This window comes from Ursus maritimus, unplaced genomic scaffold, assembly GCF_017311325.1.
Source record: "Ursus maritimus isolate PB19 unplaced genomic scaffold, ASM1731132v1 scaffold_5, whole genome shotgun sequence".
Classification (NCBI taxonomy): Eukaryota; Metazoa; Chordata; class Mammalia; order Carnivora; family Ursidae; genus Ursus; species Ursus maritimus.
Genome location: NW_024426663.1, coordinates 68,286,074 through 68,312,838, shown reverse-complemented (window position 1 = coordinate 68,312,838; position 26,765 = coordinate 68,286,074). Strand labels below are relative to the sequence as shown.

The following is a 26,765-nucleotide window of genomic DNA, read 5'->3' as shown; positions in this document are numbered from 1 at the left end:
AAAGAATATGCGGAAACTTAAAGAAGAGGACAACTTCCATTGTGCCATTAAAAGACATCTGTCATCTCAGAATTCTGTAGTTTTTTTCCCAGTGTTTTCAGTTATGAGTTTTTATTTACCATACTCTGTCTTTATGTGTAAGATTATTCAGAAAATATAAAAATGAATTCTGATCTTTAAGTTTTTGGGTTTTTTTTAAACACTTTGTTTGAAAAGCACTTATTGGTATCCTTAATGATTTTGAAACCTGGTATATTTAAATGCATTTGTTATATTCTCTGATTGTTTTAATTATAAAAACTTTTTAGGGTCACCTGGGTGGCTCAGTTGGTAGAGCATGTGACTCTTGATCTCCGTTGTAAGCTCAAGCCCCACACTGGTGGTAGAGTTTCCTTAAATTAATTAAATTAAATTTTTAAAAAAACTTTGAGAAAATGTGAAATAGTAATAAACTCAATATTTGTAAGACAAAATAAGTTTAGTGTTAAGAGTGGCTTGCTTTTGTTTTTGTTTTTATAGTTTTCCAAATCTCGTTTTCAGCTTGATAGAAAATAACCGTGCTCTTATGTGTGTTTCTACATTCATTCTGTTGTGACATAACACACCATATAACCTTTGTAAAACTCCACTGAGTTCTCATGAAAGAATGAGAGTAAGAAAGACAATAGTTTATTGTTATGAAAACAGCTTTTGGTGCACACTTCCCCACACCCCTACCAAAAAGGGTCTCAGAAACCTTTCTGGTATTCTGACCGTACTTTGAGTACTGCTATTCTAGTTAATAATCTTATCTCTCTTAACTTGAAATTTTTGTAGTGGTACCTTTTGGCATCGTTCTGTTTGTGTAGGAAACTATTTTTCTCATTTTGGTGATTAACATGCTAACCTAGTCCTTAAACAGTGAGCGCCCCCCCGCCCAAAAAAGAAAATTGAAAAAAGTAAATTTTAATGCCCATGTTTATTATGTTTCAGGCTAACACCTTGCTTTAGTCAGCCTTCCACAAATTATTACAGTATAAAAAATAGCATATGTAAATTTAAAGTAGAAATGAGAAACTAAATCCTAAGAGCATCCTTTGCTGATACTGATTATGACAGCCTTCAAAGGGTTAATAGGGGATAGTCACATAGTTTTGTTTGAATTATCCATATACATGGCCAAGATAGCCCATTACATTGTAAGGCTATCAATTAAATTATAGGACTAATTAACATTTATTGAGAGCTTACTGTACTGTGGTGCTGTACTGAATAATTTGTGTGCATTCTCTCATTTAATCCTCATAGCAACTTTATGAAGTTAACTTACTGTCGTCCTTATTTGGTAGGTGTTAAGGAAGCTAAGATTCATCAAGGTTAGGTAACATGTCCCATGCCATTCAGCAACTAAGGGGCAGAGCTGAGCTTAGAATGCAGGACATCTTATCTAGAACTTAACAGTTTTAATCACTCTTCTAATCTGCCTCTAATTTTGGTATTTTTAAAATATGGTTATGGTTTGCTTTTATTTTTTATCCAAAATAGAAAACTTCCAATTTTAAAAATAATCTAATGCTATGTCATTGTTGACTTGTCTAATGTGCATTTAAATTGGATTGAGTTGTTTTAAAATTATTTATTTATATACCACTTCATTCCAGAAAGGACTTGAGGCAACTACATATAATGCAGTTTTAAAAAAAAAAAGATCAAAACAAAGAAACTAGCAGGAAATATAGTCAAATAAGTAAGGTGAAGTCAAGTTAAACATTTTCTTTAAAATGTATGCATAAAGTCTGAGCAGTTACTAAAGTTGGGTAAAAAATTGATCTGTGAATTTCCTGGCAGCCATCCACATAGAGAAGCAGTCATTCTTTTCATACTGGCCGTCAGTTTTTTTTAAAGTAAAAATGAATGGTTGTCTAAGAAACTGTTGAAATATGGGAAGCCTTTTTGTTTACGTAGGCAGTGGTTTTTAAGTGACGAACACTTAAAGTGGGATAGCGGTAAAGTAATAGTAACTTGCCTTCGTTGCTGAAAAGTTGTAATTACCCCTGAAGGAAGAGGAGTCTTTTCATTAGCCCACGATTGTTACCCCTTTATAAGGTTAGTTAACTTAAAAACACCATTTCACTAAGGTTTTAGAAAAGAGCAACAGCAAAGTCGAAGAGTTTTAAGAGTTAATTGATGAGAGAGTATTTTTTATTTGCTGCTTTGGCCTATATTGGTAACCTGTAGGAAGTAGCATGAGCAGAAGATCCTTAAAGGGAAAAATGCAAAGGACTACATAGTCGTAAGATATTTTCAGGGAAGTGATATGTGTAATAATTCATGTCCCGCTTCTATTAGTCCATTCAGAGTAGATAATTTTAGGTGTTTGGGTTTTCTTTTTCGAAGTTGTATTTCAGAAGTTAAACAATCATTTTAGGTGATATGTTTGTTTACCAGATATATCAGCCTGAATGAGCATTACATGGTTTTACTTAATCCTAGTTTTAATGGCTTTGTTGAGATATAATCCACGTGCCATATAATTTATCCATTTAAAGTGTATATAATTCGGGGTGTCTGTTTGGCTTGGTTGGTAGAGCATGTGACTTGATCTCAGGGTTGTGCGTTTAAACCCCATGTTGCGTGTAGAGCTTACTTAAAAAAATAATAAAGTGTATATATGTAATTCAGTGTAGTATATAAGGCTTTTAGTATATTCAGAGTTGTGTACACACCACCACGGTTAGTTTTAGAATATTTTTATTACCCCTTAGCCATCATCCTCTAATTTCCCCAAATCCCTAGCCCTGTGCAATCACTAATTTACTTTCTTTCTATGTAGATGTGCCTATTCTGGACATTTCATATAAAGGGAATCAGACAATGAATGGGCCTTTGTGACAGAGTTCTTTCCCTTAGCATATTTTTTTTAAGATTTTATTTATTTGAGAGAGAATGAGCACAGGGAGGGGCAGAGGGAAAGGGAGAAGACTTCCTACAGAGCAGAGAGCCTGATGTGGGCTTGATCCCAGGACTCTGGGATCATGACCTGAGTCAAAGGCAGACACTTAACTGACTGAGCCACCCAGACGTGCCTCACTTAGCATATTTTTAAGGTTCATCCATGTTGTAGCCTTTGTCAGTACTTCATTTCTACAGAATTGATGTTGAGAGGAAAAAGGACAAGGGAAAAAAAAATCTGCAGTCTGATACAGTAGTGTTGAAATTGCCATTACAGAAATGGTTAACATGATTTTTATTTTTTAAATTTTTAAAAATTTTAAAATTTATCTTGTTCTTTCAACTATTACAAAATCAGCTATGCTGAACAGCGTGTTCTCAGACTCTACAATGGGGAAAATATTTAGCAAATATTTTTCTAGTCCCCAAACTAAAGAACCTTAATTACTGCTATAAGAAATGAAAGTATTAATCGAGGGGCACCTGGGTGGCTCAGTCAGTTAAGAGTTTGCGCTCAGCTCAGGTCATGATCCCAGGGTCCTGCATCGGGCTCCCTGCTCAGCAGGGAGCCTACTTCTCCCTCTCCCTCTACCCGCCGTTTCCCCTGCTTGTGCTCTCTCTCTGTCAAATAAATAATAAAATCCTTTAAAAAAAAAAAAAAGAAAATTGAGCTTAAATTTGCTAATGTGAATCTCTTTATGCGTATTGAAGTGCAAACACATTTTAATTTACCGAGAGTGGAGCATATCACAGACAGATGAGGAACCCAAACGGGTGAAAGACTGCAGACACAGCTCACCCTCTACTTTATCTGGTTTCGTGTTGTAAGTACTTACCAAGTTGAGATGTTAATATATCATGAGTTTTAATTCCTCAGAAGTATGATGCTAGTGATAAATATAGGAGCTTTTTTTTGTCCAGTTCGAACTTAAAGTATATTTTAAATTACACAGAAATGACTATAAAAGAGGTTTACAATAGTATAAAGTTATCATGAGTCTCATTCAATTTTTTTCAAAGGCATGACCAAGGTCAAAGTGGGTAAAGAAGATTCATCATCCACTGAATTTGTAGAAAAACGGAGAGCAGCTCTTGAAAGGTAATTGTAGACAGCTGTGTGGTATTACTCATGTTTTTACTTCAATAATAGGAGTCTTAATTCCATTGTATAGCACACTGTATTTTAATGATTTTTTTCACAGTACCATTTCATGACTGTTTACTGAGAGTGCTTTAAACTTTTAAGAAAATTCTTCTAACAACACAGTACTATGTTGTCCTTTTATTAATGCTCACAGTGGATTAATATTTAGCAGTAGTGTGTCTAACAAAATAACACCTATTTATGTATCCTGCAATATAAGCAGAAATATAAAGGCATGAGTTAGTTGGCAAATAGAATGAATGTATCATGGGGGACCTGGCTGGCTTGGTAGAGCAGGGGACTCTTGATCTTGGGGTTTTCAGTTTGAGCCCCATGTTGGGTGTAGAGATGACTTAAAATCTTTTTAAAAAAGGAAAGAATTAAGGTATCATAGTTGTAGTCCACATGAGAAGTAAGAAACTGCCATGCTTATAAAAAGATCATGAAACTTGTGAATGGGAAGAAAATTTTGATGAAATATTTGGATTTTTAGTATTTAGTATTATTTAGGTTCTTAGGAAGTTCTACCTGTATTCAAGTTCTGTGTTGAATAATTTAGCTAATTATATAGTTCATGTAAAGTAATTTTTCCTTTGAATTATTACTTGATTAGGAACGTTATTAAATACAACAAAAAATTAGGTTTGCACTCCCTCCTTTAATTTTGTATAACTGATTTTGACTTTAGTGCATGGTAGTAGTAGTCATTTATTGAGTTAGTCAACTTACTTACCTACTGTACTTAGAGTCCGATATATTTGCTCTACCTTCCTTTAGAGTACTTGACACATTCCCTGTAGTTTTGAAGACTTGTCTTCAACGTCACAGACTAAAAAGAGGAATGGATGGGAGGAACCCAATCCCAGAATCTTGGCATTTATTCCTTACTTGATATGCTGAAAATTGAGAAAACAAATTTTAAACTGTCTTAAAGCCCAATTTTTAGAACATAAGTTGGTAATCACCTAGACATACTTCATAGGGTTTTTGTGTTTGTTACTTTAATTGAATTTTGTTTATTTTAATTGAATTTGCTTATTCTTTATTTTCTTTTTCGGCTTAAAATTGGTGGTTGTGGTAGTTCAGACCAATTTTAAGGAATAGTATATTTATTTCCAAGGATACGCATTATTTTTTAAACTATTTTTAAGGCACCTTATTTTGGGTTTTAGTTATAATTTGTTTACATTTTAAGAAAATGCCACAGAAAAATCAGCTTTGAACAATTTACAGTAAGAAAGCTAAAGAATATTCAACTTAATATTAGGGAGGACTTAAAGGATGAGATTATGTGACAATTGCAGTTACTCAGGGAAAGGATTTAAATTGCATCAAGAGAGGTTTAGGCTAGGCATTAGAATTGTTTATGTTGTGAAAGAGGTCATAGACTGAATGTTTGTAAGAGTAAAGGGTAGATAATGTTCCGTTTTGATTTTGCTTAGTTCTTCCTGAAAGTGTAACCATGACCCTTTGAGAAACCTTTCAAGCCCTATTTTTCTATGAGTAAATTTGAAATATTTCAGATGGCATGCTTGATAAGGAACTTAATGAAGATTTATTGTACCAGGGACATATAATTTGATTCTACATTCACCTGTCTTGCAACTTGAATGCATTGAAAGTACTTACCATAACATCATGCAGTATGAAACATTGAGGAGAGTTGTAAGGAAATACTGAGACTTGACCTGATGGATATTTGAAAATAGTTTCCTCAGTGATAAATGTTACTTGTTAAATGCTACCTTTAGTGGACTTAGCAGCTTAAAAAAAAAAAAAAAAAAAGGAAACAATGTAATATGAGGGAGAAATTCATTTTGCATTAAAAATTATGACTAAAGAAAATTTAGGTGTAATTGGAATGCTTTCTCTGAAGGCAGTTTTCTGTGGCATTTCTTAAAATCTAAAAATTAGAGAACAGGCTTCTCTGTGGGATACCCAACCTAGTTGAATCTGGTAGGTCAAGGAGGTATTTCTATTTCTCTTTGTATATACTAGAACAATTTACGTATTTGTTCGTTCCACACAGAAAATCTAGATGACTGTCTTGAGTGAAAGGATGAGCATCTAGTATTAAAATACGGGAAGAGAAAGGGAATGGTTAAGAAAGGTACTCTCCTGGCACTCACTAAAGTAAACAGAAACTACTTCTAGGAAGAGTGTACCTAAAATCCCTCTCTTGATTTTCTTGAGTGCTTCATATTTTACCTTAACTCAAATTGAATTTGTTTCATAGTTAAGAATACAGTTCTGCAAATATAAACAGAAAAGTGTAGAGTGGCATGAAAGGGATTTAGAATCCTTTTTTTTGTTGAAGCCTGTACTCCACACTGTACACTGTGTGTGTGACTTTGGGCAAGTTATTTAACTTAAATGCATTTTTACTTACCTTATAATTTATCAGGATTGTGTTCACTCCAAGCAACCGAAAATTCAGCTGGCTTGGCCTAAACAGTGTAGGTTAATTAGTCTGCTCTTTCATGTCAGGAAGTATTTAGGATTATCCAGTTCATCAGGAAATCTTGTGGCTTCTTTCTGATATCTAATACAGCCGTTTCTCACCAATACAGTACTAATCCAAATGCTGGAATTAACTGCAGTAGGCTCCTGATTGGCCTCTTCATTTCCATCCTTGAACTCCTACTCTTTTAATACAGCAATCAGAGTCATCCTTTTAAAATACAAATCGGATAATAGTCCCCCCTCTGCTTTTCACTCAGTAAAGGCCGGAGTCCTTATAATGGTCTGCAGAACTTTACATGACATGCACCACTCACTCTTGGTACCTCCTTGATCTCATGCTCCTTGATCACTCTGCTCCAGGCCGCAGTGGGGTTTTGTTGCTCCTCAAAGATCCCAGGCATTTTCCCACCTTACAAGTTTTTTCACTGGCCTCTCCCACTGCCTGGGAACTTTTGTTCCCAGCTATCTGCTTGGCTAGTTCCTTTATCTCTTTTAAGTTCAGATGTTAAAGTATCATCTTTCCAGTGAAGTCCAACCATTTCCTCTCTTTGAATTGCCACCAGCCATACCTTATATACTTGGTCACATTTGCTCTGATGTTCTATCCTTTCTTTTTCTACAGCATTTGCCAACTTGTCACATAGTATATAATTTATGTGTTTATTGTATTTACAGTTTATTACTAGTCTTCTCTTATATTTAAAATACAGTTTCTACTGATCTATTGATTGTTCAGAACAGAAAATGACATGTAGTAAATGCTTAATAAATATTTGCTGAATGAACAAATGAATGTCATCAAAGACCCAGGCTCTTTCTGTCTTTTTGTTCTCTAATTGTTAGCACACGTGTTTAAGTTTCAAGCAAGAAAAATGTTTTTAACTTTGTTTCTCTGAATTTTGTAAAACCTGCTTTATGTTCTTTTATTTTCAATGAGTAGATAGAAGCTTAACACCCTCAGTGATTCTTCTAAATTTATCAGCGACCTTGCCTTGGAGCAAATATGAAAAACAACTACAACTGACTACCTCTCGTTGAGTGTGATACAAACTTTTCATCATTTCCTTTGTGTCTCTCTTTCATTTCTTTCTTCCTTCTAGTGTTTCTCTTTCTCCCCATGCTCCTTTTCTTGTCTTCTTCCTATATTCTTTTCCTCTTTTTGTTCTGCATCCATCCTTTACATATCTGTAACCTGTCTGACCTTAATACTGAATTGGTGAGTATTTACAAATACTCATTAATTTAAAATCTATCTTAAGATGGGCAGCATCACTCATTACCAGGGAATTGCAGATACCACCTCACACTGTTAGAATGGCTAAAATCAAAAACATAAGAAACAGGTGTGGACAAGAATGTGAAGAAAAAGGAACCCTCTTATACTATTGGTGGGAATGCAAACTGGTACAGCCACTTGTTTCCTCAAAAAGTTAAAAATAGAACTACCCTGTGATCCAGGAATCACACCCTTGAGTATTCACCCAAAGAATACAAAAACACTAATTCAGAGGGATGCATGCCCCCCCCCATGTTTATTTCAGCATTATTTACAATAGCCATATTATGGCATTAGCCCAAGTATCCATGGATAGATGAATGAATAAAGAAAGTGTGTGTGTGTGTGTGTGTGTGTGATGGAATATTACTCAGCTGTTGAAAAGAATGACATCTTGCCGTTTGCAATCATGTGGATGAAGCCAGAGAATATTATGCTAAGCGAAATAAGTCAGAGAAAGACAAATCCCATATGATTTCACTCATATGTGGAATTTAAGAAACAAAACAAGCAAGGGGGAAAGCAAAGAGAGGAACCAAGAAATAGACTCTTACAAACTGATGGATACCAGAGGGGGTGCGGATGGGCTCATGGTTTAAATAGTTGAGGAATTAAGCAGTGTACTTGTCCTAAGTATGGAAGTATTGACTCACTGAATTGTACACCTGAAACTAATATTATACACTGTACAACTAACTAATGGTTAGCAGAGGGGAGGTAGGTGGAGGAATGGGTGAAATAGGTGATAGGAATTAAAGAGGACTTTTAATTATGATGAACGCTGGATAATGTAGAGAATTGTCGAATCGTTACATTGTACACTTGAAAGTATTATAACACTGTATGTTAACTATAATGGAATTAAAATTAAAAACTTAATGAAAAATGAAAAAATATTCATTGGTACGAGCATAAGGATTATGAAGCTGAAGGATAGTTTCATGGCTTGTAAGAAATGCTGATATTGATAATGATATTAAGATTGATGTAAAGGGAGAAAAAATGCAAATCCATTCCTTTGTTGTCTGATTTAAAAACACAAACCACTTAAGAAGGGAATTTTCATTTAAAATGTGCTATTGAGAAAAGCAAAGTAAACTTACTAGATAAACATACGATTTGAAGAATAAAGTTCCATTGAATATGATAGTACTTTGCAAATTATAAAAAAGTAGTGGTCATTGTAGTATTAAAAAATAACAGCATTGTAGTATATCTATATGATAGAATTTCATGTAAATTCAAGTGGCATTAGAGAATAATATTTAATGCTACAGAAAGTTATCTACAACGTACTATTTTGTGTAAAAGGATACACGACTACAAGCATAATGGTGTAATTAATATCTTTGTGAAAACCAAAGTATTGTGAGTTTGTGTGTGTACATACTCAATACTCCTAGAAAAAACATTAAAAGGGTATTATCTCTAGAACAAAAAATCTTTAATGTTTCTGTTCTTAATTTTAACATTATGTAAATTTAGTACTTTTAAAGAAATGGTCGATTGCTGTTTTCTTCTGTGTAACCCTTAAGAAGTAAAGTTTTGCTGTCTTTCTCTATACTATTTTCCATAATGATTCCTCAGAACACTAGTATGTGGTAGGGTGAAAAAAGGGAAATCTGTCGACGATTGAGTCTTGCTAACATAAGGTTTAACAAAGTTAAACCAGGTTTATTTCCTGTAGGTCTTCGCACAGTGCTTAACATGCTGCTGTCCATTATGGCTCAGAGGAATATGTATGTAATATATTTCAGACTTTCTTGATTAGAGAACCATTCTTTTTCTGGAATACTGCGTGAGGCTAGTATTCCACAGAACTCACTTTGGAAAGCTGTTCTAGAATATAAGTGGTATTAGGTAATTATATTTAGGTTTGGAATACTGGGATGTTCCAAGTTTGGGTATAACATGTTTTGTCTTCAACGAACAACTTACGCAAACTGCTCTCACAAGTACGCATTCTACACAAGTAAATAATAGTATTGGAGAACTTGTTTTAAAATTGTAAGTAAAATTCCAGTAGAAAGATACCAACACAAAATTAGTGTTCATGTTGCATCTCGTTTTTACCCTGATACTATAGGCAGTATATATATTTTTAAGCCACAGTGGAGTTGTCTTGCACATATATATTAAATGCTCTATTCCTGTGATAATGTTTTCATATGTGGGTTAATGACTTGAAGTTTAATTTATTTAAATGTGTAGAAACAGAAGTTAACATGTAAGCCAGGATAAAATAGTTATCTTACCCATTGTATAGAATTTGACTTTGTAGAAGGTTACCAATGTTTTTCAGAAACTTTAGTCATATTTTATAATCTTATACGAGGTAGAAGAAATTACCGATTATATTTGTTCTGCAGAAATAGAATATATTTAACTGTGAGGTAAAATACTGTAATTGAAATACACATGTAATCATTAAGGAAAGAATATTTTTTTTGAAAAATGGGATTAGAGGGGCCTGGGTGGCTCAGTTAAGCATCTGCCTTCGGCTCAGGTCATGATCCCAGGGTCCTCGGATCGAGCCCCACATCGGGCTCCCTGCTTCATGGGAAGCCGGCTTCTCCCCCTCCTATTCCCCCTGCTTGTGCTCTCTCTCTTGCTGACTCTGTCTCTGTCAAATACATAAATAAAATAAAAAAAAATGGGATTAGATAAGCAATCAAGAATTATTAAATAGTGGACATTTTTCTTTTCATGAAAGAATGTTAATTTTTTTTGGATGATGGAAATTTGGGCTTTTCTGTTTTCTATGGGAAAACAACTAAAGTTGGGATGATAGTGATTAATAATGGTGTTTCTGTTTACTTCTTATTTTTATTTTATGTGGTGTTATATAAGAAAAACATAAACTTTTAGCAAAACCTCTTTAAAAATAGAATTTTAAGGAAAATTTAGCCCTTGTCAAATAAGGATCAAAGCTGATTTGATAATTTTAATCTGCTGACAAGGAAAAAAACTGGTAGACTTTTCTCTGTTTTGGTAATAGGAATAACAAAAATAATTGATTGGAGTATATATAGTGATGTGTGTTGGGACTCTGAAATAATAGCTGGGAACATGGTGACTCCACTCAAAGATAAAATTATTCAACAAACTCATAGACCCTTTCACAACTGTTAATACTTTGCAGTGTGAAGTTTGGTAAGTTATTCAACCTCTCCTATATCCCCCACCTACATGACCTACCGTGTCTCTTTTTTACATAATTATGAATTTGCAAAAGATAAAAAGCTTTTTAATCCTTAAATTGCTTTTAAGAGTCTAAATAAATTAATGTGAAGGCAGATTGAGGATATTGTTTTACCAAATTTTTATTTTTTATTTTTATTCTGTTAAAATAAGATTTAAAATAAGATGGTATTGATAAAGGAGAAATTTTATTCTTAAATCTAGGTATCTTCAAAGAACAGTAAAGCATCCAACTTTACTACAGGATCCTGATTTAAGGCAGTTCCTGGAAAGTTCAGAGGTACTGTTTCTACTTTAAATTTTTATATGATATGAATGTTCTCATTATTTATGTTTGTCATTTTAATAATTTTTATAAAAATACATGTTCAGTAAATGGTTGGATCAGTAAGTGGAATAAAGTGGTTTTTTTGGCTTACTGTTTTAATTAGCTTTAATTATTTAAATTACTAGCAACATATCTTCTTTGCAATGACAATTGTAGGATGATCAGTTTCTTTTTCAAAAATTTTAAGTCACATTTAGAAGAATGATTTATAAGTCCAATTCTCAGTGTCCGAGTTTTTGCTTTAGGCATTACATTGAAATAAGTTTATTCAGGACTCGTTTTAGAGACATTTGAATGCGTTTGTATGTCTACCTTATAATATTCTTACTGGCGTTCTGAAATGCAGATTTGTGGCTTAAAAGAGCTTAAATTATAACTGTGCCACTCCTTACATTTGAGATGTTTGGTGCATTTGGGACTTGTCACAGTTTAGAGTTTTAATTACTACCCTTTGAACGTTTTAAGAAAATTTATTTGAATCCCAGAATTTTTGAAAAATACAGAATCACACTGTCCTAACTGAGCATAAGGAGATTTTTCTCAAGACTTTGTTCTTCTTTCCTTATAAACAAGTTTATTTCTGCAAGCAAACAGGTGGCCAGTGTTAAGGTACTTGGCAATTTCTTAATATATTTTGACAAACAGAGTGTTGTTCCATCTAAATGTAAACGTGCAGAAGAAAAGCAAATGGAAAGTCTATTTTTTAAGTTTTCCTTTGAGAGTGTACAAGTAGTGTATTTGAGAAATTAGATCTCACTATTTAAATGTATGAGAGTGAAGAAAATACAACCTTTTTTTCTTTTCCTTTTCTTTTTTTTTTTTTTTTTTTTTTTTGGTGGGGGTATGCAGTCCCTTTTGTGCCCAGTTAAACCTCCAGGCTTTTAACCGGTTTGTTTGCCCTTATTTGTCATTCAATTCCAGCTGCCTAGAGCAGTTAACACACAGGCTCTGAGTGGAGCAGGAATATTGAGGATGGTGAACAAGGCTGCCGACGCTGTCAACAAAATGACAATCAAGATGAATGAATCGGATGCAGTAAGAGCTGATTTTTCGACTTGAATAATGAGATGAATTAATGAGCCCAACAATTGCATTTTAAAGCTCTACAAGTAGAAAATAGGATATTAATTTGCTTATTGAGTTTAGTTCTCAGCCACATCAGTTGACTACCATGGTTATACATGGTTAATTTGTTGCTTTAAAACAAGGCATGTGCCTTGCTATTGGTAACCTAATTTACAGTGGTTTGTTCTTGCTAAATTAGCTCCATTTTTCATTTTTTTTTCTTAGTGGTTTGAAGAAAAGCAGCAGCAATTTGAAAATCTGGATCAGCAACTTAGGAAACTTCATGCTAGCGTCGAAGCTTTGGTCTGTCATAGAAAAGGTGTGTTTGCCTTGTTATTTATGTGTTTAATACTGTGTGTTAATTCAAATATTTTATTTAAATTTTATTAAAATGAATATTCTGGGCTTACTATAGAAGAGAGAGAGCAATAGTTTAAGAGAATGTTTTCTATTTGAATCTTGTTAATGTTTTTTGTTCTACTTTAGCCTCACTTGTAGTTGAAAAGTAGGAAAATCCTGAGCTTATAAAAATATATTTTGAATTTTGGGTTAAAACTGTACATTTGATTAATAACTCTTTGTTAAACATGCTTACAGTTTAATGAATGAAGATGTCTTATTAGTAACTGATAATCAGTTTTATATTTGAAATTTATCTTTAAAAATTTTTTGTGTACCTGTATTTCATAGAAAACTCTGAATTATTTTCTTCATTTTTGAACAGCTATATTGGAAAGGCTTGGGAGAGGAAGTTTGTTAAAAATTGATAGAAAATTTAAGTTGCCATATTTTAGTTCTTTCATGAGATGTTTATTGTTTTTTTAAGAATATAGGATTTTAATGTTAGATTTCTAAAATACCTAATAAGTAATTTAGTAGGTGCCATGACCAGTAATCCATTTCAGTAAGGCAATTACAGAAATATACCGGTACACTCATTATTGAAAATAATTTATAATAGCTCTTGCCATTTGTACTCTACCTCTTAGGAAATGGCTTTATGGTTCTTAGAGAATGTTACATAATGTCGAGCAGTTTCTAGGCAATGTATTCTTAATCATTGACATTATGTAATCTGTAAACATCTGTTTTTCTTTATTCAAAGTATCTGAAATAATGTTCAAAAATCTCTTTTAGAAATTTTTAGTATTTCTGCTGAGAATTGTTCAAGCATTGTTGTACACAAAAAAAGAATAAGATTTCTAGGAATTGTATGTATAATTTTACCTGGCTTTTCTCTTATTAGCTAAATAATATTTTCATTAAAAATTATAGACATGAATTTCAATTTCATATAAACGTTTAAAGGCCAAAAAATGTATAAATTGATTGTAAGTATTCCCATTGCTTTCCGTATTAAAAATCTTTTTTCTTTTGCAGGAATACAAAAAAAGCAGTGAGCGCTTTAGGAAGAATGGGGAGGCAGATTATTATATTAAATTATTAAACATTGTTCCTCCCCCTGAGAACATAGGCAGTGGTTCTTCTTAATTTTCCTATAATGTTCTTCTTAACTTGCAGTAGAGCGCTGAGGAGTTGGCATTTATGCCAAAGGCATTTTAATAACTGGTTGTTTTATGTTAATTATTTTAGAATAATTATTTGAATGATACACGAACTGATAAAATTTAGAGGGAAGGTAGAAAAACCATTTCAATATTTAAAAACTATACTAGTGCACACTAAAAATGAATACTTTTTTGTTTCAGAACTTTCAGCCAACACAGCTGCCTTTGCTAAAAGTGCTGCCATGTTAGGAAACTCTGAGGACCACACTGCTTTATCTAGAGCTTTGTCTCAGCTTGCAGAGGTGGAGGAGAAGATAGACCAGTTACATCAAGAACAAGCTTTTGCTGACTTTTATATGTTTTCAGAACTACTTAGTGACTACATTCGTCTTATTGCTGCAGTGAAAGTAAGCTTTATTTTGCAATCTTCCTTGAGTTCTTCATGGTGCCTAAATCTTCCTGCTGTGTATTTTTACATTCTCAGAAATTATACTTAGATTCATGTTTCCCAGAATAACAGTGACAGTAAAAGAGGTACCATGATCAACTGAGTTTGGGAGATAATATACAGTATCCCTGTCTTACAGATTCATAGAGCATTAAAATGCTGAGAGCTGTCTGCAAGTAAAAAAACAAAACACTAAACTTTGTTTAATCCAGAGACTTCCAAGTTCATATGAGCAGGAGTTCTTTTCCATTTAATATCTTTTTATGTAAATGGAACAGAGTTCGGGAAGAACTGAATTAGTGGCTCATTGATAAAAGAAAGTTAAAGAGCTGTGCTCTGGTTATACCTTGAGGTAGACTAAGCTCTTTCATGTTGGTTTTGTGTTTCCTGCTGAAACCTAGCCCAGGTCAGCTGCACCAAGGGGTTGAGAAATTACGGAATAGCGTGACAGGAATTTTTGTGCTCTTTATGTTTGGTTTGGTTTTAGTTTTAAACAGATTCATTTGTATTTGAAAAAGTGGTACATGGACATAATAAATCCAAAAGCTCAAAAAGGTCTAGTTCGCTACCCAAGACCGCTAGTCTCTCTTTCCTTAGTCAAATGCTGTTACATTGTTGCGTGTCTTTACAGAATTAGCTGTGCATGTGTATGAAGCTAATTTTCTCTTTTTTTCTTCTACTTTTTCCACCCATTACATTTTAGAGAGGTGTCCATGTTAGCATATGTTGATATGTTAGTTCTTTTTAATGTTTGCATGGTATTCTATTAGATAGCATGTAAAAGTACCATAAATTATTTAATCAGTTTAGTTGTAAATATTGTTCTTTGAAAATAACTCTTTGGGCATAAAATACCTAGAAGTGAAGTTGCTTGTCCAAAGGGTATATGAATTTTAAATTTCAATAAATATTCTCATATTACTGTCCAAAGAGATTATACTTCTTTCTACTCCCATCCACATATGTGCTCCTTCTCCCACCCCATCATGAAAGTATTTTTTTGTATAAGTTTAAATTTCTTTGGTTTAGTGTGAATTTAAGCATCTGTACAGATGAAAAGCCATTTGTATTTCTTTTTGGTATCTGTGAACTCTTCATGTCCTTTGCCCAGTTTTCTCTTGTGTTTAGTCTTAGATATTTCTAATAGCTCTTTAATACTACTTAGCCCTTTGTTTTTATCCATATTGAAAATACCTTACTTTTTAAAAAGTATTTATTTATTTATTTGAGAGAGCAAGTGCCAGCCCAAGCACAGTGAGAGGCAGGGATAGAGGAAGAGGGAGAGAGAAACTCAAGCAGACTACTTGCTGAGTGCAGATCCTGATGTGGGGCTCGATCTCACGACCCTGAGATCATGACCTGAGCTGAAACCAAGAGTCAGATGCTCAACCAACTGTGCCACCCAGGTGTCTGAAAATACTTTTCTGATAATAAATTTGAAACTAAGAGTACTTTGAGAATTAGAGTATAGAGCCAATACAGGGAAGGAACTAAGACAAATCAAAATTTGGGCCCTAAAGAAAGGTAAATTTCAGCCATTTACAGTATTACCTAGGCCTGGCCTTCTATCCAGGAAACTCCTGCTTTCCTCTTTGTACAGTGCATGGCCTCTCACATTCAGGACTCCATATTTTGGGTAGCACTGTTACCTAACATATTAAATAGCAAACTCGTTGCATGCATTCTCATGTGTTGGCCTTCTGTGAACCACTAGAGTAGGGTCAGGGATTGAAGATAATGGTTTTCAATGTGTTTAGCACTAGAACTCTTGATAAAAAGAATTCTCACAGGGAATCTAAATATATAAAACGTATCAAATATTTTTTAAACCAGCCCAGTAGATGGGTTCCCCAAGGAGTGGAAAAGCCTCGTTGTTTGGCTCTAAGTAATCAGCATCCTTTCAGGACTCCAGGAAGCTGAGGCACATACCTTCACATTCACTGAATTGGAATGTGATAGTAATTAAAATTAAAATTCCAGTTCTTGATGGGCCAGGAAATATGTTCCACAGCTGCAGCCGTGTCTAAGCTAGACCAGTTCGCACACAAATGTGTAACATAAATTGGCAGGGGGATGGAGGTCCAAGGTGGATCATCAGTGTCAGTCTGTCCCCCTTAGACGAGTGACCAGTTCTACTAGAGCAGACTAGCATCTTCACGGGGTGAGCATTTGTTTTAAATGGTAGCGACTTTCTGAATCTAGTTATGGTAGCTGTGTTATTTTTGTTATTTTTGTGATTTTGTCTCAAGTTAATGTGGCTGAAGCAGAATTTATAATAAGAAATGTCTTAAGGAAACTATAAGAAAAGCAGACAAAGGGGACAGTAAGATGTACTTAGTAATGTGAGAAGAGAAATTACACGAGACAACAAATGAAAACTAACAAAGTGGATTTAAGTACCGATAGGTAAGGTGCTTTGATTTACCAGTTTGCCCAGGATATCTTTTATCCCGGTTAATATGAAATATGCATAGTCTTTGGAAAAAAATAACTCTGGTTTCTGGTGAAGTTTTCAGTGCTATTCCCCACATTTTAAAAATACACAGTATGATATGAATGCAATCTGATTATGGTTTTTTTTTTCTGTGTTACCATGTTGTTACTATTTGCGCTTTTAGTAGAAATCTTGAGTTAATCAACTCTAATTTATATGTTTGTGTTTAGAAGTCATCCATGATAGTACCTGCTAATTATTAAACATCGCTAGGTTCAGTCATTGTGCTACATATTTTTCATTTGATTTCCAATCCACTAATATAGATCTCATTTTCTTCCTTCTATATTTCGGGAAACTATGGCTTATAAGAATTAATTTACCCGGGATCATAGAGTGACAAAGCTAGTATTTGAATCCGAATTTGATTTGTTCCAAAGCGTACGTTGTTTTTAAAGATGTTATTTATTTGAGAGAGTGTGTGAGCGAGTGAGCAAGAGAAAGAGAACATGAGTTGGGGGAGGGAGAGGGAAAAGCAGACCCCCTGTTGAGTAGGGAGCCTCGACGCAGGGCTCAGTCCCAGGGCCCTGAGATCATGACCTGAGCCCAAGGCAGACACTTAACCGACTGAGCCACCCAGGCGCCCCAAAAGCTCACATTTTAAAAATAAATTATATACATACTTTTCTCTTCAACAAGTCTTTATAAGAACATGTATTTATTTACTGTTTCTTGATCCAGAACGTTGTTTAGAATAATGAAAGTAACTCTGGTTTGGTGCTTTCTGGTACACCCAGTTTGTTAATGCTTGCTTCACGTGTTCAGTTAGCAGATACTAACATGATACAAATGTATCCCCAGCATCAAATTAGGATTTACTATTGAATTTCTCCCCTCCTCTCCATCCCCTTTTCTCCAGAGATTCTAATTACGCTCATGTTCACATTTTATTTATTTTTTGCATCAACCTGCTCTTTTTCTGCCAAACCCCTTGAAAGAATTAGTGGATTTGGTTGACTTGGTCTGTTACAGTCTTTTTGTCCAGTTCTTAATTTGGTCCTGCCTCCTAGATAGGTGTGGTATGTGTGTGTGTGTTTTGTTTGTATATTCAGAGCTGTTCTGTTTCAACCAGTCACAGGAGCCTTTTTTTTTTTTGTCTTTAAGCAAATGAAAGTGGATGTTTCTTTTATATCGGCATGTTTATTTTCATTAATCCCAGTGTATGAGAATAGTGTTTCTTTGTGTTTGTTTTCAGGATCACAGCACTTCTGGTGTTTTGAAAGTATTTCAGTGTTAACTGTCACTTACTAGCATTATGTCATTCACTTATAGGGTGTGTTTGACCATCGAATGAAGTGCTGGCAGAAGTGGGAAGATGCTCAAATTACTTTGCTCAAAAAACGTGAAATTGAGGCAAAAATGATGGTTGCTAACAAACCAGATAAAATACAGCAAGCTAAAAATGAAATAAGAGAGGTGATTAATACAAAATGCTTTACTATCACTTTACTCAAATTTTCCATGAGTCATTCATATATGCATAATTTTTCATAAATTTTTTTCTGAACCATTCAACACTAGCCATTTTTCCATAATTTTATGAACTGTGTTAGAATTACTTTAACGTTTTGATCATTTAAGTTTTCCAGAGCCCTTTGTTATTTCCACAAGATTATGGAATGGAATAAAGAAGCATACAAGGAAAAGATTTAAATTAACCTTTAATTAATAATTACACAGTTATTTCGAGATGGTCAATTTGATTTTGGATAATTACTTATTTTAGATCTAAGAGTAGTTTTAGAGCATAGACTTGCCCCACGTTTAGCGTTCCAAGCAACATTATCCCCCATATATATGTACTATATATGGTATTTTAGTAGATTTGTATAAGTTTATTATAATTTATACACTTTTTTTGCCATGCTTCAATAAGGAAATTGAAGAGGTAGGACGACCTTTATATTACTAAAAGTAAATGTACCAGCTCTTTGAAGAGTATGTACCACTGTTTTGGTTACATAGTGGGAAAATACCATTTCATTGCTTTAAGTCTTCAGTTATTTTATTTTAGCTACTCCATTGGTCACTAATCATAACGTTTTGTTGTTTCTGTACTGAACTTAATGTTTACCAGTAGGTCTTCGTAGACCCTAATTCCACTTTTTTTTTAATCCGAACATTTTACTATTAAAAAATGTTTTTAAATGTTTGTCGTACAGTTTTCTTAATTTAAAGTATTTCCATGGGCATATAAATTGTGAACATGTATTCTTGAACTTGGCAGAATGTTGTTGATACATTAGGGAATCTTTAATGATATCAAAAAGAAGTGGTAAAACTACCCCAACACTGCTAAATTGGTAGTGAATTTTATACTCAAAATCTTCTCATCTGTCTTAGTCGTATTCAGTTAAGCTGTGGAGATGGTAATTGATTAAGTACTAGAATATCCTAATCTTGAGTATATCTGACAGTGAAATATTAATGAAAATTAAGCTGATAGGCATTTCTAGTATTGAAAAGCTAGGTAGAAGTTTGAATGATCCTAAATTGGGCTTTGCCAATATTGAGCTTCCTCAGGGTTTACAGACATTGAGTGATCGCGACAGCTAGTTCTATAATATTTTCCTTACAAGAATTAAAAATGTGTGCATTTTTGTTTGTTTCTGTTAGTGGGAGGCGAAAGTACAGCAAGGAGAAAGAGATTTTGAACAGATCTCTAAAACAATTCGAAAAGAAGTGGGAAGATTTGAAGTGAGTATAGTAACATCATTTTTTGCTGTGATTTTGTAGTAAAACCAGAGTTTTTTACTGATGGACTTTCTTTGTGTACTACAGAAAGAACGAGTGAAAGATTTTAAAACTGTTATTATCAAATACTTAGAATCATTAGTACAAACACAACAACAGGTAAGCTCATTTTTTATAACTTATTTTATAACTTACAAACTTCTTCTAGAACTTTGGTGTACTTTTTCATTTTAAAAGATGTCAGTGAAAGGAGTTTTTAAACTTGAGGAGGAGTAAGAAATGGAGTAGAGAAAACTGATGAACGCAGAGGAAAACATGATAGTTAAATTGGAAATTCTCAGGTCGTATCTGCCTCTGCTCCTGAACTCCAATTGAGATAACATTTTTCCAAGATTAAGGCGAGCAGAAACTTGTGAATAGCATTTCCCTTTTTTTGTCTTCCTAGTTTTATTTCCCTAGTGATCACACCTGTTTGAGTAAATTCTTAGAGTAAGTTCTCTTCCATAACAGAACTTAAATTAAAAACTGGCTATTTTAGGGTTGGGGGGGGTTATATTGTGATTTTTGTTTTATTTTGTTTGTGGTTGGTGGTGATGGTATGGCACAGATGGCATTTGTCTCCTTAACTAGAGAACAGAAGACCATGGATTTTAATTAAAATCCTTATATAATATATAATAGATTGATTTTTAATTGAGAGAGGACATGATACCTTCAAATTATGTTTAGTCTTCATAAAATAATTTATAAGAATTTGTTTTTAAAGGAATTGTTTTAAATGTAACTTCAGTTTATACCTTCATTAATTCTGTGGACTACGGAAGAAACACTGGCAGCAAATTCCTTCCACTCTCAAAAGAAGACCACATGTCCCTTTCTTGCCTAATACTTTTCTTCCACCTTTTTCATTGTTTTTTGGCTAGAGTAACATAAAATGTGAATATCCTCTGAATTAGGGTATGTTATCGCTTTCTACTGGAAAGTTCATCGCAGTTTTTTTTAAGGTAGTCTCATTTAATTTACATTTAACCGTCTGTTTCTATATACAATTTTGCATAAACAAAGAAAGACTTGTTACAAGATTTTTAAAAAATGTTTATCATTTACATCAAAAACAAATTAGCCAGTAGTAATTGACATTTTAAATAATTTATACACGAATTATATTGACAGACTTCAGATAGGGAAATTTAAATGATTCCTCATAGAACTAGACTTCAGTAAATGTTTATCATTTTTCGCTGCTCGTATAGACATTTTTAAATGCTGTACGGAATATATGCATGTAAATGACAAAAAGATAATTAGAATATCTTTGGTTATGATCTGCAGCTGATAAAATACTGGGAGGCGTTCCTGCCCGAAGCCAAAGCCATTGCCTAGCAAGAAGATTTCTGTTACGAAGATCTTGGATGTTTGTTCCCGTTATGCTGAATTCCACAGTGAAATCATTTAAAACCATCTAAATAAACCACTCTATATTTTATGAATTACATGTGGTTTTTTTATATACATATATATATGTATATATCTATACTCTGACATTTTATTACAAGCTGCATGTCCTGACCCTCTTTGAATTAAGCGGACTGTGGCATGACATTCTGCAATACTTTGCTGAATTGAACACTGTTGTGTCTTAAATACTTGCACTAAAAGGTGCACTGCAAGGCCAGAAAATTTTACAATATTTTTTTCTTTACAGTACATTCTGTAGTATGTTCCCCCTCTTTATGAAGTGAATTATCAATGCATTGATTAATGTTCACTTATACATTCCTGTACAGAAATTATGATTCTGTGATTACAGTAATAAAATGATATTCCTTGTGAAAGTATTTAGTAACAAATTATTTGGGTATGTAAACATGTTAGCGTTTAAAAGCATTTTTAATCAGAAGAAATTTTTGCTTCTAGATGTACGTAGGTGATGCTGTGATCCATTAATTTTTTTTAGTTGACAAAAAAAGCTGAACTCTTTCATTATAAATGACTAAATGAAGGTTAAGTTCTTTCTGAAATCATCATAAACCAAAGAACATATATCTTTTGAGTAAAGGAGAGAACGAATACTTTCTTTGCTTGTTTTTTACTCCTATCCCTATTACCAGTGCCCAATTTAGGAATTAGGAAAAAATGTATTTTTGTGCTTCTGTTTTAAGTCCTGTGATTTTGCTCATCTTCTATCTCCAAAGTCCTAGACTTTGCATGTATTTAATTTATTCTTTGCCTTTTCTTTGTTTTTCATTTTAAACTAAAGGTACGATCATCTGTGGTCGTAACTGACAAAGAATGGTACCATGCTAAAATTCCCCATGATTCGATGAATAACCAAGGATACCGGAAAGCACATTTGAAGCAAAATGAAATTTGTCTTTGGCACCCTTCTTACCTATACTGTATCTTGTTCAGATGGCTGTTATCTAATAATCCTTGATGCTAACGAAAGTTTAAGTTGTGACTGGCATCAGTGTTTTTCTTTTTTAAAGTGTTTTTAAAGATGCCCCTCTTAAATTTACCAGCTTCATCTCCCAGAGAAGTCACGTATGTGTAACTGAGTCCTCTCTAGCACTTTACTGGATACAATTAATACATCAGAGTATGCTCAGGATATGTTTGCTTCCAGTTCTTTTAGCTGAAGCTTTAAGCCTACTGTAGGCATTACTGATTTTTAGACTCCTAGAACTCAGAAGAGTACCTAACACATAATAGGTTAATAAGAAAGACTGGATGAACAGGAAAAGAAAATCCTGGAAGATGCAAAATAATATATGCTCCCTTAAGAAACAGAAACTGAAGCAGAAATAGGACTTCTGTTGCTTTTGTTAGAGATAACTTAGAAACTTTCGAGAAAGAGCAATTCATAGTAATATCACATCCTATCTTGTCCCATTAATCCTGAGCAAAATCTACAGTGATGTTTTACTGTTAACAGACATCGTTACATTACTTCCAAAGATACAGTTTACGTGGTAGGTTAATAACTTAGTTATTCCAGTCAAAATCTTCCATTCTTCTGTGGTATGTTCATTAGAATATTCAGTACCTCCAAATAAAATAATAAATATTTTCATTCTTGATCAAGCTGAAGAGAGTAACAGACCCTGACACCGTTCCAGACTTCATTCCTCTTAACCTTCACTGAAAAAGGAGTCTGTTGGAAATACCAAGTAAATTATATGAGCCGCTATAACTACCAACCTTTTTGATATCTTCAACACTCAGCTCACTTCCACCTGTCAATCTTCACATCTATTCATGTTACTAAAATGCTTTACTCCAGTAAATTGAACAAGGGCATTAATAGTGCTGATAACATAGTCTCTTGTATAGATCTGAATTTTTTTTTTTTCTTAAACCAGATAAAGAAGGACTAAGCCTGTTACAGTGGGACAAGCTGAACCTGGAGTCAACATACATGTGTTCAGTCTTGCTTCTGTCACTTTGTAGCTATGTGACTTTGGCCTTATCACGTAAAACTCATCTATAAAACAAGGGTATAAGACTGGTTCCTGAAGTGCCTTTCTACTTTAAAATAGTTTGCTTAAAATACCAAACTTCACTATCAATATTATTCTATTAGAAAATCAAATTCTAATCAAAATCACCTATTAATAAAACAAGGCTAGAACGAAAGTGTGTGTAAAAATAGGATTTCTAAAACCTAAAAGAATGTTTTCCTGGTGGTATTTTTTGACAAGCTATTTTCAACTATCCAGCGCGTTTTATACATGCATATATATTTATACTGGCCTCAAAATACCCTTGTTTCATTGTTGCTCTTCTTTAAACTTTTTTATTTTATTATCTGGATCTAGTAAAGTTTTACAAGTTCCTGTACAAGTTGTTTCATGTGTGGTTTTTGAAGAAGCCTTTTAACAAAATCAGGTTTTTCTGAAGGAATGAAATAAGGTGAATAGAAAAGTGAGACTATTCTTTTAAAAAATGCTTCTTGTTGTTTAAGGGAAATATAAAGACTTCCATTTTTCTGTCTTAATGCATATGACTAGTTATAAAGCTGATGGCTACTTCACTTTTCTTGTTGTGGCTCCCTGCTTGGGTAGTCACGTGATTCACAAAAGTCAAGGATGGACGGCAGAAATTCAGTAATAGGAACTACCGAAAGGCTGAGGAGAGAAGTCATCTTGTTTTAAAGGTAGTGAGGAAGAAGGAGAACACATGTGGAAAGTCCATTCATTGGCTTGGAAACTGTGCAGGCATTTTCATGTCCTATTCATTAGTCTGCAAGTGTATTTCTCCATGTGACAGTGTCTGTTTCAAAGTATTGAAAAAAGACTTTGAAAAGAAGTACCATCCCCTTCCTTTTCCAAAATGCAGAATCTGGTAAGAATCACTGTTAATCCTCACAGTGAAGGATATGTTTTCAAGTAATAACGAAGGTAAATGGTTGGCAAGACAGAATTAGCAAGAAGAGGGAAATTACGAGAGTGATGTGAATATGTGCTGACTACTCTGTTTTTTTTACAGTCAGGGCTATGATGAGAGGTCACAGTAATCTGTGGATGAGGTCCTTAAAGAGTTCAGACCAAGAAAAATGCAGTGTGAGCTACATAAGTAATTGTAAGTTTTCCATAGCTAAATTGTAATGAATAAAAGAAACATAAAGTTAATTTAAATATTTAAACCCAGTAGCTCCAAAATAATATTTTAACATATAATCTGGGATATCAGGGATTATTGTGATAGTTTATCTTCTGTTTTTCATGTTAAATCTTTGATACCCATTGTGTATTTTACACTTTCATTACCTCTATGCACACTGTCCACATTTTAAGTGATTAGTTGTCACATGTGGCTAGTGGCTAGAATACTGGACAGCGCAGGTTTGAACAAAGCCTGTGGAGATGGAGGCTAAGTCCCAACGGCTGGGTTATTTACCATCTCACATCCAGTAAAGAATTTGAAGTGAAAAGGGGCTAATAGCTGTTGCTCTCAAAGGCAGGTAGGATCTAGGGGCAAGACTTTGTAGCTTATTAGTTCTTTGCAGATAAGGATACTTGGTATCCAATCTGAATAAGTTGTAGCACTGTGTTGCCAGAAGCCACTTAAAGACTGTAGTACAACTTCCTCTGACTGATGAGCAGATCCAGAGCTTAAATCATTATGATTGAACTGATTTTTCCTGTTTTCCCTGTTAACCACCTGTGAACATTCTTCCTTGAAAATGAGATAAATTTTTCAAGCTGTTCTAATCATTAGCATATATAATTCTGGGACGTCCTTTGGGATACAGATAATTCATATTTTAAAACTCAATTCAGAAGTGGCTAAGAGTAGAAGATTGTACAAAACAGGAAAGTTGTGGCTTGCTGTCTAATTTTTTAACGTATGTGAAGAAATTAGAAATGCTCATCTTCCTTTCTCTTGTCACATACTTTTTGAAAAATTCTTTAAGGATTGAATGATTCCAAGTATTTTTTTTTAATTAGCTGGGTCAAATGGAAACTTCGTAATTAAAGCTAATTAAGGTGAAGCTGCCCACTTGTTAATACACAGAAAATTATTTTTTTTTTTTTTACTAAGGCCAGTTAATGGGATAAACTGCTTTAAGGGAGTACTTTGAGAAAAAGAAGGTTCTATTTTAAATTTATACACACACACACACACACACACACACACCCCTATGTAACTGTTTAATAAAAACTAAAATCAGACAAAGTCTAACAAAACTAAACAATAAATTGCCTTATTGCTTCCATAGTCAAGTCTCGAGTTATCTCTCGATTTTAGTTTATGTTTTCTAGATATTTATTTCAGATGTTATCACTATATACATGTGTGTGGATTTGTATGTGTACATAAATATTTGTATGCATGTATCACAGTAGGCTTTTCAACTTCGTTTCTAAATTTCAGTTAAAAATGTTTCCCAGCCTCTTGTAGGTGAGGCTCAAAACGAACTTTTTATGCTGTCATTTACATAGCTTAGGTACCATTATTTCGCCAAAACCAACATGAGTTGATTCTGTTTCTGAAATGTATTGCCTTCTCATTCCTATTGTTTCTCTCCCAGGGTCTGGATCTTGTGACCATGTACCAGAACTGTCTTAAGTCTCCTATGAAATGTGCGTTCTTTCACTCCCCCTATCCTGTCAGTCCTGCAATCTGCTGCTAAAATTACTGTTCTAAAGAATTCTCACCATGGTACCATACACAGAAATCCTCAATAGACCTCCCTACAGACTACAGATAAAGTTCCAAGTGATACAAAATCTGGTCTCAAACTACTTCCTGTCCTTGTCTTACCCTTTATCTTTGCTTGAATCACAGATGCGCCTGTCTTGTAAGCATGCTCTAAACTTCCCTGGGTCGGTGCTGTTGATGGTACCTTGTCTGAGTTCACCTTTTCCCCTTTACCAGCAATCGTTTAAGTCCTATCCATTCTTTAGACTTTAAGTCCAAATTTATAAAGCCCACATCTTCCATATATCCTTTTTAGACTCCTAACTATAGAAGGACTCTAGTTAAACACCTTGTGCCTTTCAGACTGTACTAACTGGTGGCTGTGTTGCATTATAGCCGGTAGTTGTCTGACCTAACTGTTTTGACTAGTCTGTATGCCCTTGTTAGTTCTGGTAGAACCTAGTACGGTATAGCCATGAGATCTGTGTAGTTCTGACCTAGCCCACCAGTTGAAAGCCTGGCCCAAGAATGTTCGTCATTGACTCCGAGCTCGTTATTTTTCTATAAAACTCAGTTGCCATATCTGTAAAGTGGAGAGTACTAATAGAACTTGTTCACATGCTCCGTAAGGGGATTAAGATAATTGATGTGAATTTCTGAGCAGTAGCAAGTGCTTAATAAATATTAGCTATTATGTATCCAATAAGTGTTTACTGAATAATTATCTCCATCTCAATGAAATACCTGCATTTTGGTTCTCTGTCCAGTATTTGGGGCTTCTTTAGTAAGATGGTGTGTACTTGACCAACTTACTAGGTAAATGGGCTTACCAGAAGGGTTTCCTCTCAGAACATCACCCTTGAGATCTGCTTCTGGAGCCCTGGGCTGAGGGTCAGAAGTGGGGGGCGGGGGAGGAATGCTTCTGGTTAAACTCAGTTTGTGTTCAGTCAACAGAAGTTCAGAACTTTCCCCACTACGAATGGGTCTTGTCAAGAAATGAGCTGGAGACCTTTAAAGAAGCCTAAGGACAAAGGAGAGAAGGGTGACAGGAATGTGGGACTTGCTTAGG

General features: G+C 34.1%; 1 protein-coding gene across 4 annotated transcripts in view; it reads left to right on the top strand.

Moving 5' to 3' along the window:
• SNX2 (sorting nexin 2) overlaps positions 1-21,387 on the top strand; it is a 48,854-nt gene extending 27,467 nt beyond the window's left edge. The window contains exons 7-15 of one of the 4 annotated variants that reach the window (XM_040622542.1): positions 3,952-4,030; positions 11,220-11,295; positions 12,265-12,378; positions 12,634-12,727; positions 14,118-14,323; positions 18,131-18,274; positions 19,475-19,555; positions 19,640-19,711; positions 20,885-21,387. In XM_040622542.1, coding sequence (XP_040478476.1) covers positions 3,952-4,030; positions 11,220-11,295; positions 12,265-12,378; positions 12,634-12,727; positions 14,118-14,323; positions 18,131-18,274; positions 19,475-19,555; positions 19,640-19,711; positions 20,885-20,935 — 917 coding nt within the window. In that variant the 3' untranslated portion in view covers positions 20,936-21,387. The remainder of the gene's footprint in view (positions 1-3,951; positions 4,031-11,219; positions 11,296-12,264; positions 12,379-12,633; positions 12,728-14,117; positions 14,324-18,130; positions 18,275-19,474; positions 19,556-19,639; positions 19,712-20,884) is intronic. The other 3 variants (XM_040622544.1, XM_040622543.1, XM_040622545.1) reach the window with 3 other exon arrangements.
• The last annotated feature ends 5,378 nt before the right edge of the window (positions 21,388-26,765 follow it).